Raw genomic sequence first — 16,299 nt, forward strand, 5'->3', positions numbered from 1 at the left:
AATATAATCTTCCTAAAATGCAGGACTGATCATATTATTCCCCTTCTCAAGAATCTTCATTTGTTCCCCATTGGATCTAGGATAAAATAAAAATTCCTGGGTTTGATATTAAAAAAACATTATACTCTAGCTCCGGACTACCTTTCCAAACTTATATTTCCCATTACTCCTTTTCTCATATTATGTTCCAGTCAAAAATATTCTGTTTGCTGCTCCCTAGATTCCACATTTAAGCTCCCTTCTTCATGCTTTTGTACAGACTTACCCATATGCCTAAAATGCCCTCCCTTCAGCCTTTTACTTGCTTGTATTCCTAAGTAGAAAGCAAATTATTTTAGGGCAGAAACTATTTTTATCTTTTCTTTGTATCTACCCTCAGCACCCAGCAGAATATGTTGTGTGTTTTTGTTATTGTCCAGTTGTGTACAACTCTTCACGCATGTAGTAGGCAACTAATGATTGCTTGTTGAAGTTTGTAGAGGGCATCCCTGCTCAGATGCTAGCAACCCCCTGAGGCTCCTTTTTGAAATCTTCCATAAATAGAACAGAATGTCTGTCAATAGACTGTGAGTGGAACGTCTGCAAATAAAACGTCCAGTAATTGAAGTTCAGTCTTCTTGTAATTGAATTCCATAAATGAATTTCTCTTTTTTCTGTGAACCTGATCATAAGGAGAGAAAGAACGACTCACTGTTTTAGGAGTTAATAGAGAAACAGTGTATATAATTTTAGTGTACACAGGAACATCTAAGCATACATCTCTACCTTTAAGTATTTCTACATGGAACTCTGGGAAACTTACTTTCCTTCTTTGTGCCTCAGTTTCCTTTTCTTAAAAATAGAGATAATAACCCCTGCCAGACCTTTTTCTCTAGAATTCAGAAAGACAAAAAGTGAAATAATGGATGGAATAGTGATTTATCACTGAAATTCTCTATAGTTGTTCAGTTGTGTCCAATTCTTCATGACCCTATTTGATGGTTTTCTTGACAAAGATACTGGAGTGATTTCTTTCTTCAGCTCATTTTTTACAAATGAAAAAACTGAGGCAAACTGGGTTAAGTGACTTGCCCAAGGTCACACAGCTAGGAAGTGCCTGAGGCCAGATTTGAACTTCTTGCCTCCAGGCCTGGTACTCTATCCACCTTGACATCTACTTGCTATGACTTATTTAATATTAACAGTACACAAAAAGCCCTTAGCTCTTATTTTACCATCCATTATTTCATTTATTCCTTTCACCAAGTAAGTTATACAGTGCAGGAATTTAAAACTATTTTACAGATGAAGAAACTGAGGTGCAGAGATTTGTAAACTTCTTAAAAGCAGGATTTGTTCTCCCCTTTTGTTCAATCTTTGTGTTCTCTTAGTGCTTAGATTGGAGCATATAGTAGATATTTAACAAATATTTGTTGTCTTGAATTGAGAGAAGGGAAGGATTTCCCAGGACTCCACAATCAGTCTTGGAGCTTAAACCAGATCCCATGATCCACAGACCTAGGTTCTTTTCACATTGCTCTCCAAAAGCAGTCAATTATATAATGTTCCAGTTGGAGGGACCCTAAAATGTATTTCCCCAGAATTTCTAATCCCACTCTGAAGAGGCCCCTACTTTGCAGTCTGAGAGCTAGTGAACCAAGGAGTGCAAAAGGAGGCTGCCCGTGTAATGAGTCCATCGTTCAGTATCAGACAGGGAAGTGTTGAAGAAAGAGCTATGTCAGGGTTCAGATGCTCAGGAACTCTGACGAAAGACTCCCCCACACTGACTCCAGATAAACCCTCTGATAAAGTCATTACTGCCTGAATTTCACACAGATCTAGAAAGGGAGTTATCCTAAACTGAGTCACGGGGAGCTTGCCATGGAATTGTTACCATACAAAGCCATAATTCCATATGACTGAAAAGAACTCAGGCTATGGAACAATAGATAATAAGACAAAGCAGAGCAATGGATTGGGAAGCTAATCAATGCAGCGAGCGTCCTATCACTGAAGGTGTTCAAATGGAGGCAGACATATGTTTCTAGGCTATTGTAGAGGAGACAGTAGAAGTTGGGCGGGCACCCTCTGATGCTCCTTCTAACTCTGGGATTCTATGATTCTACAGCCCAGTTTCCCAAAGAGTGCATCTGGTCCAGTGCAGAGCCCTCCAGATGTGATGACTTTCCATCTGAAGATGACTTCCTCCCTTAGCAAAGACTTTTCTGCGTATGGAAGGCCCCAAATCCCACTCATCTGGTATCTCTCCTAAGGCTCTTCTTCTTCCATCCCAAGGATAAACTGGTTGCTGAGGAGGGGATGTCCTGAGAGAGGAAGCACTATGTGGTAAGAGACCTGGATTTAAAGTCAGAGGACCTGTGTTTGAATTCCAGTTCTGCTATTTATTAACTGGGCAATCTTGAGTAAGTCCTACCCTTTGCTGGGTTTTAATTCCTCTGCCAAATTTCTAAATGATTCCTCCAAGCTCTGTAACGTAATCTGACATAGATGTGCACAGTAGGTCCTCATCGCCCTCTGCTGGTCTGGCTTGGTGTAAACTCCCCTCTCTTTGCCCTCTTCCCGACTTCCATCCGAGAGAGAAGAGAACGGGTTATTTTCTAAGTGAACAAGTGGGGAAACCAAGGCCCAAATTTAGAACGACCGCAGGAAAATCTTATAGTTTTAGCTTTTCCTCCCACAGTTCTAGTCGATGGCAAAAAGGGAAAACAGAGCCAAATCCATGTAAACGTCTGTGTTTCAAACACCAGTGTCTCCTTAAAGCCCCCCCCCACCCTACTCCACACCCAAGCTCCTCCCAGTCCTCTCCATCTGTCTGGCACTGGGCTGGCACCGGGCCATTTCTGAGGTAGGTTGGTGACAAGTATGGTTCAGTCCCTCAGACCCAGGACCAAGAGAGGGTGACCTGCCTCAGGTGACCCAAGCGGAAGGAAGGGCGAGGCAGGGGTGGTGAGGAACCTGTTGCTCTTGTCCTCCTCCCTGCCCAGTGCCCAGGCATCTTCTCCCCAGGCCAAGACGTGGATCTGCAAGGTCGTCTCAGGTGGAGAAACTGAGGCACGAAGGGAGGTGTTGATGGCGGTCCCCAACGGTCCCCCACACCTGGGAAGGGCAGGGTCTTGTGCCCATGCCCTCAGGACAGCAGTTCCTGGGAGGACCTGGTTCAGTCATTTCTTAAAAGTTAGAGAGCCTTTCCCGGGGCCAGGTCTGGAGGACAGACAAGGAGAATTCGGGGTGAATTTCGCTAGTGCCATTTCTCTAAACTCATCTCCAGCAACCGCCCCAAGTCCTTCTCCCGGCCTCCCTTCTTTCCCTGCTCCCTGGCTGCTTCTTCCACTAAACTCTCCCTTCTGGCTGCCTCCTTCTCCTAAACCCTGTCCTCCTCACTTCCCAACTTCTGCGTCATTTCCTCCAAACTCCACCTTCCCAATACCTAGATTAGAAGCTGGGGGAAGATAGAGGCCAGAGTGAAGGAGGAGAAACTCTACTCTGGGGGCAGCTAGAGCACCAGGCCTGAAGTCAGGAGGACCTGAGTTCAAATGTGCCCTCAGACACTTACCGCTTCCTGGCTGTGTGATCCTGGGCAAGTCACTTAACCCCAATTAAAACCCAGCAAAAAAGAAAAAGAAACTGTCCTCTGGGGTGAGCGGGCCACACTCACCTAGGAGACCGAGCGGGACTGGGCTGCACCATGACCAGAAGGCGGGGACCTCGCGGCGGCTGTTTGACCAGGACGGGATCCCCGGGCAGGGGTCGGCTCGGGGGATCCTTCTTTAGTTGGGTCTAAATGGGATTAGAAGCGGGTATTGTGTCTCGTCTCCTCTCCATCCCCTCCCGTGTAACGTGAACGTCCCCCCCCCACCCGCCGCTCACCTTAGTGCCCCGCGCCGGGCTGACGGGAAGGGGTCTCTTGGGGGGCAGCAGGCGGCGGGTCCCATCTTCTCGGTCCCCTTTATCCCCCGGGACCCTTTGGGGAAAGCCCGGTCTCGGGGACTGACTCAGGGGTGGTGGCGGGCGTGCCGGGCGGGAATCGCGGGGTTTGGGAGGGTTGGGGCGCAGGGGGCGAACCACGTTGATTGGCTGGGAGGGTCCTGGTTTCGGGGAGAGAGGCCCCCGCGCACCCTGCTGCGATACCTTGGGTTAGAGGAGAATCCCACGTGTATGTCTTATGTCAGAGTTCCACGAGTACCTTGACCGCAGCCCACCACAGACCTTCAAGGGCTCCTTCTTCTTTCTCGAAGCCCCCCCCCCCCCCACTCACCTCCCTCCAGGCCCCTCCCCTTCCCTTACTCACTCCTGGAGCTGGGCGATTAGGCTGGCGTAGGGGTAGGTTCTGCAAAGTTAAGCCCGATTGGGCTCCGCTCCTGGAACTTCTGGTGGCCCTCGATCGGTACCTGGAAAAAGGGAAGGCCATGCGGTGAGTGAGCTGCCATATTGGATAGGGGAATTCGAGCCTGCCATCTCCCTCTCCATGCCTTGAATGCCCAGAATACACGGGTTCCTTCCAGACCCAGCTCCTACCGGAATCTTGATTCCCGCCCATTGCTAGAGGTCTTCCCCCAAAGAAATGACTTTGTTATCTCCTTTAGACATTTTGAAATCTCATTATGTGTATCCCCCCATATGCTTTCCCCCCAATCAAATAGAAGTTCTCTGAGGGCAGGTGTATCCTCCTACCCAAAGCATTGGCTGGCACTTAGCAAGAACTGAAGAAAATGCTTCTTGTCCTGGTGCTATCGTTACTATAATTTGGACTGGATAGCCTTGGAGGACTCTTGCCATGCTGAGACGGATTTAGGAAGCACTGGAGCTCTGGGTCAGAAAGAATCTGTCCAGAGGTAGAGACTCTGCCAGTCCCAAACAACTGTAACTGACTGCAGGAATTCAAACTCGGTAAAAATCCCCCTTACTGGGACTTCCTGGATCTGCAGCTTGTTAAAGAGGCAATCTTGGACTTGAACTTTAGAGTCCTTTCCCCTTGGAAATGCTATCTTCCTATAATATTGTGACTTCATTTGTAGGCTTTTACCAAAATATCTCAGTAAATATGTATGTTTATGTGTGTAGATCTCTCTCTCTCTTTCTCTCTCTCTCTCTCTCTCTCTCTCTCTCTATATATATATATATATATAAACTCAAAAGTGTATACATATACATATATATATATATACACACATATATATATATACCTCCATATATGTATAAACTTTGAGCCAGGCCTGGAAACAGAGGAGAATAATTCATCCCTAGAGTCAGTGAGCTAAGGGAGGAGGCTGAGAAAGAGTAGCAGCTAAGAAAGTAGGTTCCTGAGGTTAATTGCAGACTTAGGTCATCTCCTTCACATCTCCATTTCCCACTCCTACTTTCTGTTATGGGGGATTAGAGTGGGGGCACATAGTAGCTGCTTAGCTTAGAGAAAAGAGAATTTAACAGGACAGCTGTCTGCAAATGTTTCATTGTCACCTGGAAGAGAGATTGCACTTGCTCTAACTGACTGTAGAGGGCAGAGTAAGAACAAATAAGAATATATATGCAAATGTTTCATTGTTACCTGGAAGAAAAATTGGACTTGTTCTAATTGACTGTAGAGGGCAGAGTAAGAACAGATAAAATAATATATAGCCTTAAAGTGCTATATCAGTTTAGGATAACTCCCTTTCTAGATCTGTGTGAAATTCAGGCAGTAATGACTTTATCAGAGGGTTTATCTGGAGTCAGTGTGGGGGAGTCTTTCATCAGAGTTCCTGATCATCTGAACCCTGACATAGCTCTTTCTTCAACACTGCCCTGTCTGATACTGAACGGTGGTCTCACTACACGGGCAGCCTCCTTTTGCACTCCACATATATATCCCTATGGGAACTGTGGTCAGGACAGTGAAGGCCACTATGTCCCGTGTAATCGGAGGTGAGACTGGGGATGGAGGGAGGTGCATAAAGGACAGGCCTACAGAACAAGGTGTAGGGGAGTGAGACTAGGAAGACAAGGAATGAGTGGGATGAGCAGCCTGAGGATGGGATAGAACAAGGGTTAGAGAAAGGAAATAATTTAGTAGAAAGAGTACTTGATTCAGAATTGCAAACTTTAACAGAGGATGCTCCTTAGAGACAGGAACTTTGCCACATACTTTGGGCAAGTTATTTTACCTCTGTAGAATGAAAAGTGATTAACATCTCTTCGAGGGCTAAATCTTATAATCTTATGATTTGATAGCATAGAAAGTCTTGTATTTGAACCCAGAAGGCTTGCATTCTTGGTTCTGCCCCTGAAATGTGTTATAGCCCTGGACATGGCCCTTTCCTTTTCCAGGGATGGGTCTCAATGTCTCCCCCTGTTAAATGAAGGGATAAGATGTGATGGTCTCTGAGAGCCTTTCCAGCTCATGTATCCCAATTGTTATGTGACAGGAGTACCCATGGGAGATTCTAAGGGCAGAAGGCACATGAACAAGAGGGGTGGAGACAGGCTCACCGGCAGCTCTCTTGTCCTTTCCTCAGCCCTTGAAGGCCCTGGTGCAACAGGGAGTTTGGGAAACGATAGTAGTAGAGAGCCAACCCAGCACTGGGAAGCAGGAATAGCATCAATACAAGGAGCAGGGCCTGCAGAACAGCATCATGGCCTGGGGGAAGAGGTGAAGATAGGTGGTCAGTTCAGGGATGAGGTTCTCCTTTTTCCTCCCTCTTTGTTCCCTGATTGTGCTGGGACCAGATCCTACTTGACACTCACTGTCATACTGCACGGGACCACTATCCACACTGCCCCCCAGCCCTGGCTTCTCACAGGTTGGGGGGTCCCAGCCTGGGTCACAGTGGCAGTTCCTATTGCTGTTACAGACCTAGGGAGGAAGGGAATAAGAGAAAGGGTAAAGGCTTAGAACAAAAGGACACCTCCCATCCACGGTCTCTCAGGGTCCAGGACCCACCCCCAGAGGTCACTCACCCCATGGCCATGGCATGTGTCCAGGCACCTCTGAAGGTCGGGGAAGGACGCATTCTGGCATCTCCGATCGTGACACACCTAGTGATGGTGGGTGGGAATGACGGAAGCAGATGGTGTTGGTGGGCCAGGGCACCCTGGGCAAGGCAGGGCAGGCTAAGGGGAAAGGAATCCCAGGGCATCTGCTGCCGAGGACGTTGATCATCCCGAGCTTCAAAGACCCACAGAAAACTCCCTTCCAACTAGGGATCCCATTCTCCTAGGGAAGCCCTCCCAGCACTGCCCCTGGGGTTGGTGAGGCCGGCTCACCATGCCATCTCCACACTTAGTACCAGGCAGCACAAGACCAGGGTCTGGCAAGTCAGCAGAGGAGTCAGGTCGGGGTACACGGTACATGAAGGCTCCTCGGCATGTCACCTCTCTGCCCCCCAGACGGATGGTGGTCTCCATGGAAACGGTGTGTGGTCCCCGGGGCTTGTCTGCCCCACTCTGGCACTGAAGCTTCCCACACTTGGCATCCCTGCAGGGGCAGGGGAGAGGGAGAGGGTGTCAAGGGAACTGCCAGCCCAGAAGCTTTTCCAAGTACTGACCCAAATTTTGTAACTTTAAAAATCTTTAATATTTTAAAATCTTTATTTGTAAGGTGTTTTTTTAAATAGATATCACTTCCTCGGATCCTTACTACACCTTTGAAAGTTCGAGTCAACAAATGTTATCATCCCCGTTTAACAGCTAAGGAAACTGAGATTCAGAAATGTTGAGTGATTTGGCTACAGTCACCTAGCCAGCAAGTGTCAAAGACAGGCGTCCAGCTCAGAACTTCCTGACCCCAAATCCAGCACCCTAGCCAAGATCCTTACCCACATCACTGGCCTCTGGCTCTTGACCCCACTAACTCCTGGTCCCATCTAATTCCTAACCACTTCCTTTCTCTAACCCTTGTTCTATCCCATCCTCAGATGCTCATCCCACTCATTCCTTGTCTTCCTAGTCTCACTCCCCTACACCTTGTTCTGAAGGCCTGTCCTTTGTCCACCTCCCTCCATCCCCAGTCTCACCTCCTATTACACGGGACATAGTGGCCTTCACTGTCCTGACCACAGTTCCCATAGGGATCCCCGGCTGAGTTTACATCCTGGAAACAGGCATCAGGGGCTGGGTGGGCACCTGGGGGTGGGAGTAGTGTTAGTGATGTGGGAAGGAAGGAAGCCAGATCTAGGAGAGAGGGGTGACCTCTGGAGAGGGGGGAGTGGAGTCACCTCCACCTGGATTCCTTGGACTTCCTTTACCCTTCCCTTCTGAAGCGTGTGTTCATGTGGAGTTATCTGACTGAGGGGAAAGAGGATTGCCCAAGGGAGAACTGGGACATGAATGGCTCAGGTTTGGGGAAGGAGAAGGTCCCAAGGAGAAAGGGCTGTTGTTTCTGCCAGGCGAGGCTCTCACCAGGCCCCCAGAGCTGTTGGCATTGCCCCTCATGGGTGGGACACATGCCATCTCGGCAGTAGGCGGTGCCCCCTGCACAAGGGGAGCCATCGAGGAGGTAGACATTGGCTGGACAGTGGGGAGAGGTTCCGGTGCAGAACTCAGGAAGGTCACAGTCCCCAGCTCTTTCTCGGCACAATGTCCCTGCTGGTTTCAGCTGTAGGAGGGCGGGCGGAGAGACAAAGACAGAGACAGGGAATACACACCGGAACAGGGCAGACAGAGGAAAACAAGAGTACAGATCCAAAGGAAAAGGGAAGCAGAAACAAGTCAGGCCAGAGCAGCCCCCAGGGCTGTCCCCGCTCTGGCCTTAGCTCCTCCTCCCATGTTAGAGCCCCACCTGCTCTGAGCCCTCTGCTGCATCTACCTCCCTTCTCTTCCCCACCTCCTCACCGAGCAATGGGCACAGCAGTCCCCTTGGGCACACTGGACTCCCTCTCGAAGTGTACAGTTGTGGGCATGGCAACAGGGGTCAGTGCACTCCTGGATCCCCAAAATAGACAGAAAGAAAGAATGAAGAAATGGAGAGCCAAGATCAAGGTCCTAGCCTAATTCTGGGAATTCAGCAGACTGGGGGCTTCCTTAGACAAGGAAACTCCTAACGCGGAGAGGAGAATTCCCAGGAAGAACAGATAAGCCCAGGAAACATGGGGACAGCTTCTGGATCTCAAGCCCTGGGGGCTGTCTGGGCATCCTGAAAGATCCATGGGTCATTGGAGATTCCCAGGGAGAAGCTGGGGGTTCCCCTCTGAGGATCGTAGGGTCTGGGGGCTCGCTGGGTTCTGGGAAATGGAGCCCTTAGGCTTTTAGGGGTTTGGGTGGTCTGGGGGAACACTGAGAATCACAGGGTGGATGTTGGAGGAATTGCTGGGAGTCCTGACTGGGGATATGGTTTCCCAGAAACCAAGAGCCAGGCTAGCAAAGCAGGGAGATGTTCGAAGCTGGGAGGTCCCGGAGAGGCGCACGGGGATCAGGGGGAATTTGGGACTCGGGGGAGGGGGGTTCAAGCCTTACCCCAACGTCCCCACAATCACACTCCTCCCCGTCTTCCAAGAAGCCATTCCCACAGCGGCCTCCCAACACCAGCAATCGAGGGTCCGGAGGGTTGAAGAGGCACATCCCGCCTCCTTTTTGGAAGAAGTGGAGGAGCTGCTGGCGGCTGCAGGTGCTGAACACGCGGGGAAACGGGTGTCTGCAGAGTGGGAGAGTCCGCGTCTCAGCTGAGCCCGGGGGGCTCTGACCGGCAGAGGGCACTGCGGTCCCACAGACCCACCCACAGCCTGGGACTGAGCCGGGAGGAGACGGACCCAAGCGGGCCCTTCTCTGGCGCGGACACTCAGAGCCATCGGCCTGCAGCCCACGGAACGCTCTCCAAGCTTTACAACGTGCAGCCCTGCGATCCCAGTGGCTTGGGACGGAAAACGACGTCCGCATCCAGAGGAACTATGGAGCCGGCCGTGGACCGAAGCGGGGGATTTTTACTTTGTTGTTGTTGGGATTTTTTCCCCCTTTCTTGTGGTCTTTTCCCTTTTGGTCTGGTTTTTCTTGCAGGGCATGACAAATACGGAAATATGTTTGAGGAGATTGTGCATTTTTAGCCTATATCGGATTGCTTGCTGTCTGGGGGAAAGGTGGAGACAGCAGAGGGAGGGAGAAAATTTTGGAACACAGGGTCTTGTAGGAATAAATGTTGAATACTGTTTTTACACGTATTTGGGAAAATCAAATATTATTAAAAACCCCAAAACAAAGTATAACCCTACTTTTACAATATAGAGTTCTGTGTATATGTGGCTCTCTGTCTCTGTCTCTTTCCCTGTCTGTGTGTGTGTGTGTGTGTGTGTTTCTCTCTGTCTCTGTCTCTCTCTCTCTCTGTGTGTGTTTCTCTGTCTCTCTCCCTCTCTGTCTCTGTCGTCTCTCTCTCTGTGTGTGTCTGTCTGTCTCTCTCTTTCTCTCTCCGTCTCTCTCTATCTGTTTGTCGTCTGTCTCTGTCTCTCTGTCTCTGTCTGTCGTCTGTCTGTCTGTCATCTGTCTCTGTCTCTGTCTCTCTCTCTCTGTCTCTGTCATGTCTCTGTCTCTGTCTCTCTCTTTTTCTCTCTGTCTCTGTCTGTCGTCTGTCGTCTGTCTCTGTGTCTCTCTCTGTGCCTCTTTCTGTCTCTCTCTCTCTCTCTCTGCAGTATGTATGATTACTTCAATCTGGCCAATCCAGGGATGGATCCATCATGGCCCAATGATACCTGCAAGCCTGGAGTGCCTCTCAGAGACTTCATATTAGACTCTGCCTCTATTGCACATGTATAACCTTTATCAAATTGTTTGCCTTTTTAATGAAGGAGAGGAGAGTGGGAGAAAAGGTTTCCAAATCACTATATGCCCTGATGCAGGTTCTCATCGCCTCATACCTGGACAACTGCAATAGCCTGCTGTTTGATCTCCCTGCCTCAGGTTTCTCACTCTGTGGTCCATTCTCCCTTCAGCTTTCACTTTGATCACTTTGAGTGGTCTTCCCAAAGTGCAAATCTGACTGTGTTTCCAAACCCCATGCGCCTCTCACCTCTAGGACAAAGTTTGGCTATTTTAAAGCCTTTCAAAATCTGACCAGTCTTTTTACACTTCATTCCTCTCCTGACACTTTATGATACAGGACATTGATCCCTGATGATCTCCCAAGCAACTAGTTCTAATCATTTTCACTTGTCTCCCTCTTCACTTCCAATCCTGGCTTCCCTGACTTTCCCCCAAATCCTTCCTTCTGCAAGAAGCTTTTCCCACTTCTTCATCCTCTGAGACTGTTCCCAGTTTCTCTTGCATACAATATATTTGTACATAATTATTTACATGTTGTCTCCCCCATTACACTGTGAGTTCCCTTTTTTTGCCTTTCTTTTTTGTCCCCAGCTCTTAGCAAAGTGTCTGGCCCATAATAATAAATGATTGTCAACTGTGTTTTGTAACAACCCAGGTTGATAGATGTGATATATGCTATAAATATAAGCACGGAGCCACTGAAAGTTTGTATTCAGATATACCGGCATTAGACAGGGGCCCAGGCAGAGACAGAGACGCTGGATGGCCAAAGAGGGGAAAGTCCTTACAACCCAGAATGTCAAAATAGAGGACTCTTGAAAGCACATAGTCAGAGAGATCCATTGAGGAGGTTGTGACAACTTAATTTCAATATAATTGCTTTCCTTTGTTATCCTATGTTGCTTTTTCAATGCATTTTAAAATATGATTCTAATGAATGTGGAAATATGCTTAGAAAAATTGCACATATTTAACCTATACTGAATTTCTTGCTTTCTGGGGGGAGAGTGGGGAGGAAAGAAAAAGAATTGAGAACATAAGGTTCTGCAAGGGTGCAAGTTAAAAACTATCTTTGCATGTATTTTGAAAAATAAAAAGTTATTATAAAATTAAAAAAAAATTTTTAAAAGCTATGATTCTAAGAAGATGCTCATAGCCTTCATCAGATGTCTGAGAGTCCATTATGTCAAATGTTAAGAATCCTAGATCGTCCAACTTTGGATAGAAAAGTTGCCATCTTGCATCCAGAAAAAGAACTATGGAGATTGAATGTAAATCAACACATGCTATGGTCACTTCTTTTTTTTTTTTTTTTTTCTCTCCTATAGTATTCCCTTTTGTTCTGATTTTCTTTCCCAACATGATTCAAAAAGCAATGTGTATGAAAAATATACAATAAAAGTTTTAAAAGGTAAAAACAAAACAAAACCAAAACAAAACAAGAATCCCAGATCCAAACCAATCCTCTTCTTTTACTGATAAGGAAACAGAGGACCAGTGAGGAGAAGTGATCTGCTTATCTCTTTTTAGGAATGTGGTACAGACTAGACCTCAGATCTTTTGGCATTCCCTCCCCAGCAATGCCCACCCAGGGTTGTTTCCACCCCATCTCACAGACACCTTCCCCCCAAGTCAGTCCTGCCAAGCCCTGGCTTTGCCCTCACTCACCCGGTAGCTGCGGCCATCACACAACCTCCCTCCTCCGGCAAGGCCTCTGAACAGCAGCCGTCTTCATCGTGGCTCATCCCAAAACTGTGGCCAATCTCATGGGCCATGGTGGCCGCTGCGCCAATGGGCAACTCTGAGTGGTCCTGGGCAGAAAAGAGTTAATCTTTCTTCTCTCTCCCTCTCCCCCTCCCTCTCTCCCTCTCCCTTTCCTTTTTCCTCTCCCTCTCAAAATTGGCAATGGCAAAATTGGGGATGGGGTAGGGTAGAGAAAAGGGGATAATAATCCTTCTAGAGCAAGCAGTAAGCAGATCCTGTAATTCTCCAGGCAATAAAACCTCCTGGCACAAGGTCTTGATCCATCCTGGGAAAGTGGATGAGTTGGTCCCAGGCGTTCTAAGGTGGATGGATGGGAAGCTGGAAGGGTCAGGGAAAGTCTAAAGGGTGGGGGTGGGGATCTTGAGGGTTAGGGTCATAGGTCCCTGGGGAGATAGAGGAATCGGGCCAGGGCAGCCCCAGATTGCCCATGCTCACCGCACTCACTCCCCCGGAGTTATCGGCGCTACACATGCCCTCCAAGGGCGCCATGCCAATGGTGGTGCCCTGAAAAGTGCGACCCCTGCTCACAGCAGATAGAAAGAGAAAAAGGAAAGGGTTAAAACGAATCCCTCCCACCTCAGTCCTCAATCCCTCGGGTCCCTGGTCAAGGGAAACGTACGTGAGGAGCTGGGCGGTGTCGTGGGGCCGCCGGGACCGTAGCCCCCGGCGCCACTGCAGGAAGGCCCAGAGGGTGGCGTTGGCATCTCCCGTGACGCGACTCTGGTCTCGTTCCGTCCACACCTCCAGGCCAGTCAGCGCCACCTTGATGTTGAGGGACCTGTAAAACTGAGTGGGGTGGACCAAGATGAGGATGGAAATGCAGTTCCTCACCTTCGAGGGGCCCCCGCTCAGCTGTTCCTCCTTCTAGGGCCCACCTCTCAGCGCAGTTGGCCAAGGCCCGTTACCATCAGCACTGCGCCCTTACCCACCCGGGCCGGGACCTCCCATCCATCTCCTCGGTGGTAAAGACCCTCCCTCTCCCCCGCTCCGCCCAGGGAGCTGGGCTCGGTCTTCCCCATTTTACCTTGTCCACGTAGTTGGCTATCTCTAGGAGTCGCTGCTTGGTGCGACCCAGATCCCTCTGCTGTCGAAGATACTAATAAACATGGAAGGGGACATTCAGAGAGCAAGAGGGGGAGCCCAGGTGGCCCCAAACATCCTCCCCTCCAGGCCCGTCCCCGGACTCGCATTGATCCCGCCCATCCCACCCCCTCACCAAAGCGTGATCTGCCACGATGAACAGCTCCAGGTACTTCAGGGCCCGCTTCGAGTCGCGTCTCACCTGAGAGGGGAGGGCGTCAGGGGAAGTGTCTGGAGGGGGGGCGGGGGGCGGGGGGCGGCTGAGAAGGGTAGTGGGCCTGATATACGAGAGGGACCCAGAAAGGCATTGGGGGGAGGGGGTGCAATTTAAAGAAGCTCAATATGGAACAGAGTTCAATTGTGGGGGGCGGGGTCTGATCAAGAGGCGGAGCCTCGGAGTATAGAATTTGGAGGGGACGGGGTGGGTGTTTAGCTAGAAGTCCTCACCCTAGGGGCCCGTTTTCGGCGGAGGATGCGTGACAGGCTTAAGGTGCCAGGTAGCCCGTGACCACAAGTCCCATCCTCGCTGGGCAGCTGCTCGGTCCGGAAGAGGCGGTGGGGGCCAGGAGGACCAAACGCTGGACTCCGTGGAGGTTGCACGTAGTAGCTGCTGTTGGGGCTGAGTACTATCAGCCCGCTGGAGGGGATCGAGTTGGCGAGGAGGTGAGGGGAGGGCATCGTCCAGGTCGGATCTTCTCCCCCAACAGGTCCTTCCTTCCACAGCGATCCCTCTCCCAGGCACACCCCCGTCCCGGCACACCCCTTTACCTGATCCCGGAGCAGGAGCTGAGGGCCACCCAGGAGTCAGGGAATCCTTGCACGTGGCCATGGTAGTAGCAGTGGTCCTGAGTAGAGGGAGAGGGTTGGAGGGAAGACGGTTCTGGCCCCAACTGTCCCTCCATCTTAGTCACAAATCTCAAGCTACCACTGAGGGAATGGCCCTCACCCAGTTGTGCAGTAAGACCTTTTTCACAGTCTCTGCCACTTCTAGCAAGTCTCCGGAAAACTCCCCCAACTGCACCGATTGCCAAATATCCCATAACTTTCAGTCCTCTTCCTTCCCACTACCACCTAGGGACCTGGTCTCACCGTATGGTTGGGAGCCAAAGTCACCGGCTGCCCATCTGGAGCATAGTGGGTTTCTGTGTAACCCTGAGCCAGCAGCCAGCTAAAAAGTGAGAATAAGGAGAGGAGAGATTAGCGCCACCGTCTCCGGGAAGCCTTCCTGGCTGACTTCCCGATGTCCTGTTGCCTAACTGATGTCTACAAGCACATTCTCACATTTCCTGATACATGTTTGTGATCATTTGTTTTTATTAGAGACTAGATTCCATGCCCCCCCCCACTCCACCCTGCCCTAATCTGGCTTCAGTACCACCTCCCTCCAAGGTTCACTAAGACACATGGGCCACTGCCCTCCACTCCCAGACTTCCCAATCTCTTCCAGACTCACCGGTTTTTCTTCAGGGAGAGGAGAAGTTCCTTGCCTTCGGCCCTCACTGACAATAAGGCCTCATCCGGACTTCTGATCTAAATGAGAGGAAGATCAGGAGAGGGTGAGGCTGGGGTAGGAACAGATAGAGAGACATAACCACCCTTTCTACTGTGCATGTTCTATGATTCTGGGCGTTTGCTTGACCTGCCTGAGCTGCTTTTCTCATCTTTTACTACCCAGACATGAGAAAGGCTTGGTTGGGGTGGAGGAGTATGGAGAGAAGAAAAAACATTCAAGCACATGGCCCACAGTATTACCCAGACATATCTCTGCTCCAAGCTCCCCTTTCCTGCTGTCCCACTCATCTAGGGGCAGAAGACTTTAGGGAAAGCAGAGGTGGGGAAGGACTTCTCTGAAGAGAGGAGAATGAGGGCTTTGAATATTTGAGGGCTGATGGAGTGTATGAATCTGATGAAACTCACTGTCCAGGATGTTCCAGATGTTTCATTTCTTCTCTCCTCACTCTGAGCCTCTCTGACCATATCTGTTCTATATCCCTCCCTTCTAATTTCGCCTCTAGCTCTCTCTGTGGATGTCTGTTACATAGTCTCTAGCTTTCTGGCCCTGTCTTTTATCTCTCTCTATCTCTCTTCCCTTGGCTCCCCTTTTCAATCCACCCCCATGGCCCATTTCAGACTGAGTTCTTTGAGCAAACCATTTCTCTTTTTTCCCCCTTAGTCCCTCTGGCTCCTCCCCCATCTCTTTCCTACAATAAGTAAACAAAATTTACTCCTGAACCTCTGAAAGGGAAATTCAACTTTCTTTGTCCCCTTAGCTGGGGTAATTCTGGCCAACCTCCTGTCTCCCTCCCTCCCCCTCTCCTCTGTATGAGGATGTCTTTCTCTGGGCTTCTCTCTTTCTCCTTTGAAATGTGGAGGTGGGAGGAAAAAGGAAGGAAAGGGAAAGGAGAGAAGAAAAAAGAGACAGAAAAAGGGAGAGAGGAAGAGAGCGAGGGGGAGAGAGAGAGACTATGTTCTCCAGAAAAACACCAAAGAAGGCATGAAATTGTTTATGATGAGTACTGGGTAAGTGATACAGGCAACGAAGTCAAAAGGATTAAAGTCCTGGGGGGAATTGGGAGTCCTGGTTTGTGATTTTGCCAGTGAAAAATCTGTTACCAACGCTTATAACTAGCCCTTCTGTAACTTGGACCTAGAGAGCTGCCTGGCACTGAGAGGCCAGCTGGCCAGGGTTAGTACGGCCAATATGTGTCAGGGTAGGGTCTTGAACACCGAACTTCC

At 49.6% G+C, this 16,299-nt stretch overlaps 1 protein-coding gene across 1 annotated transcript in view; it reads right to left on the minus strand.

The window, feature by feature from the left end:
• Positions 1-2,361: 2,361 nt before the first annotated feature.
• ADAM33 (ADAM metallopeptidase domain 33) overlaps positions 2,362-16,299 on the minus strand; it is a 34,900-nt gene continuing 20,962 nt past the window's right edge. The window contains exons 3-23 of the mRNA XM_012552393.3: positions 15,017-15,093; positions 14,653-14,731; positions 14,332-14,408; positions 14,011-14,200; positions 13,700-13,765; positions 13,508-13,579; positions 13,103-13,269; positions 12,919-13,003; positions 12,388-12,530; positions 9,427-9,604; positions 8,806-8,895; positions 8,374-8,569; positions 7,989-8,097; positions 7,240-7,450; positions 6,934-7,011; positions 6,721-6,829; positions 6,466-6,613; positions 4,289-4,388; positions 3,868-4,128; positions 3,656-3,777; positions 2,362-3,201 (exon numbers count right to left, since the gene is read on the minus strand). Coding sequence (XP_012407847.1) covers positions 3,162-3,201; positions 3,656-3,777; positions 3,868-4,128; positions 4,289-4,388; positions 6,466-6,613; positions 6,721-6,829; positions 6,934-7,011; positions 7,240-7,450; positions 7,989-8,097; positions 8,374-8,569; positions 8,806-8,895; positions 9,427-9,604; positions 12,388-12,530; positions 12,919-13,003; positions 13,103-13,269; positions 13,508-13,579; positions 13,700-13,765; positions 14,011-14,200; positions 14,332-14,408; positions 14,653-14,731; positions 15,017-15,093 — 2,598 coding nt within the window. The 3' untranslated portion in view covers positions 2,362-3,161. The remainder of the gene's footprint in view (positions 3,202-3,655; positions 3,778-3,867; positions 4,129-4,288; positions 4,389-6,465; positions 6,614-6,720; positions 6,830-6,933; positions 7,012-7,239; positions 7,451-7,988; positions 8,098-8,373; positions 8,570-8,805; positions 8,896-9,426; positions 9,605-12,387; positions 12,531-12,918; positions 13,004-13,102; positions 13,270-13,507; positions 13,580-13,699; positions 13,766-14,010; positions 14,201-14,331; positions 14,409-14,652; positions 14,732-15,016; positions 15,094-16,299) is intronic.

This window comes from Sarcophilus harrisii, chromosome 6 (assembly GCF_902635505.1).
Source record: "Sarcophilus harrisii chromosome 6, mSarHar1.11, whole genome shotgun sequence".
In the NCBI taxonomy this organism is placed as follows: Eukaryota; Metazoa; Chordata; class Mammalia; order Dasyuromorphia; family Dasyuridae; genus Sarcophilus; species Sarcophilus harrisii.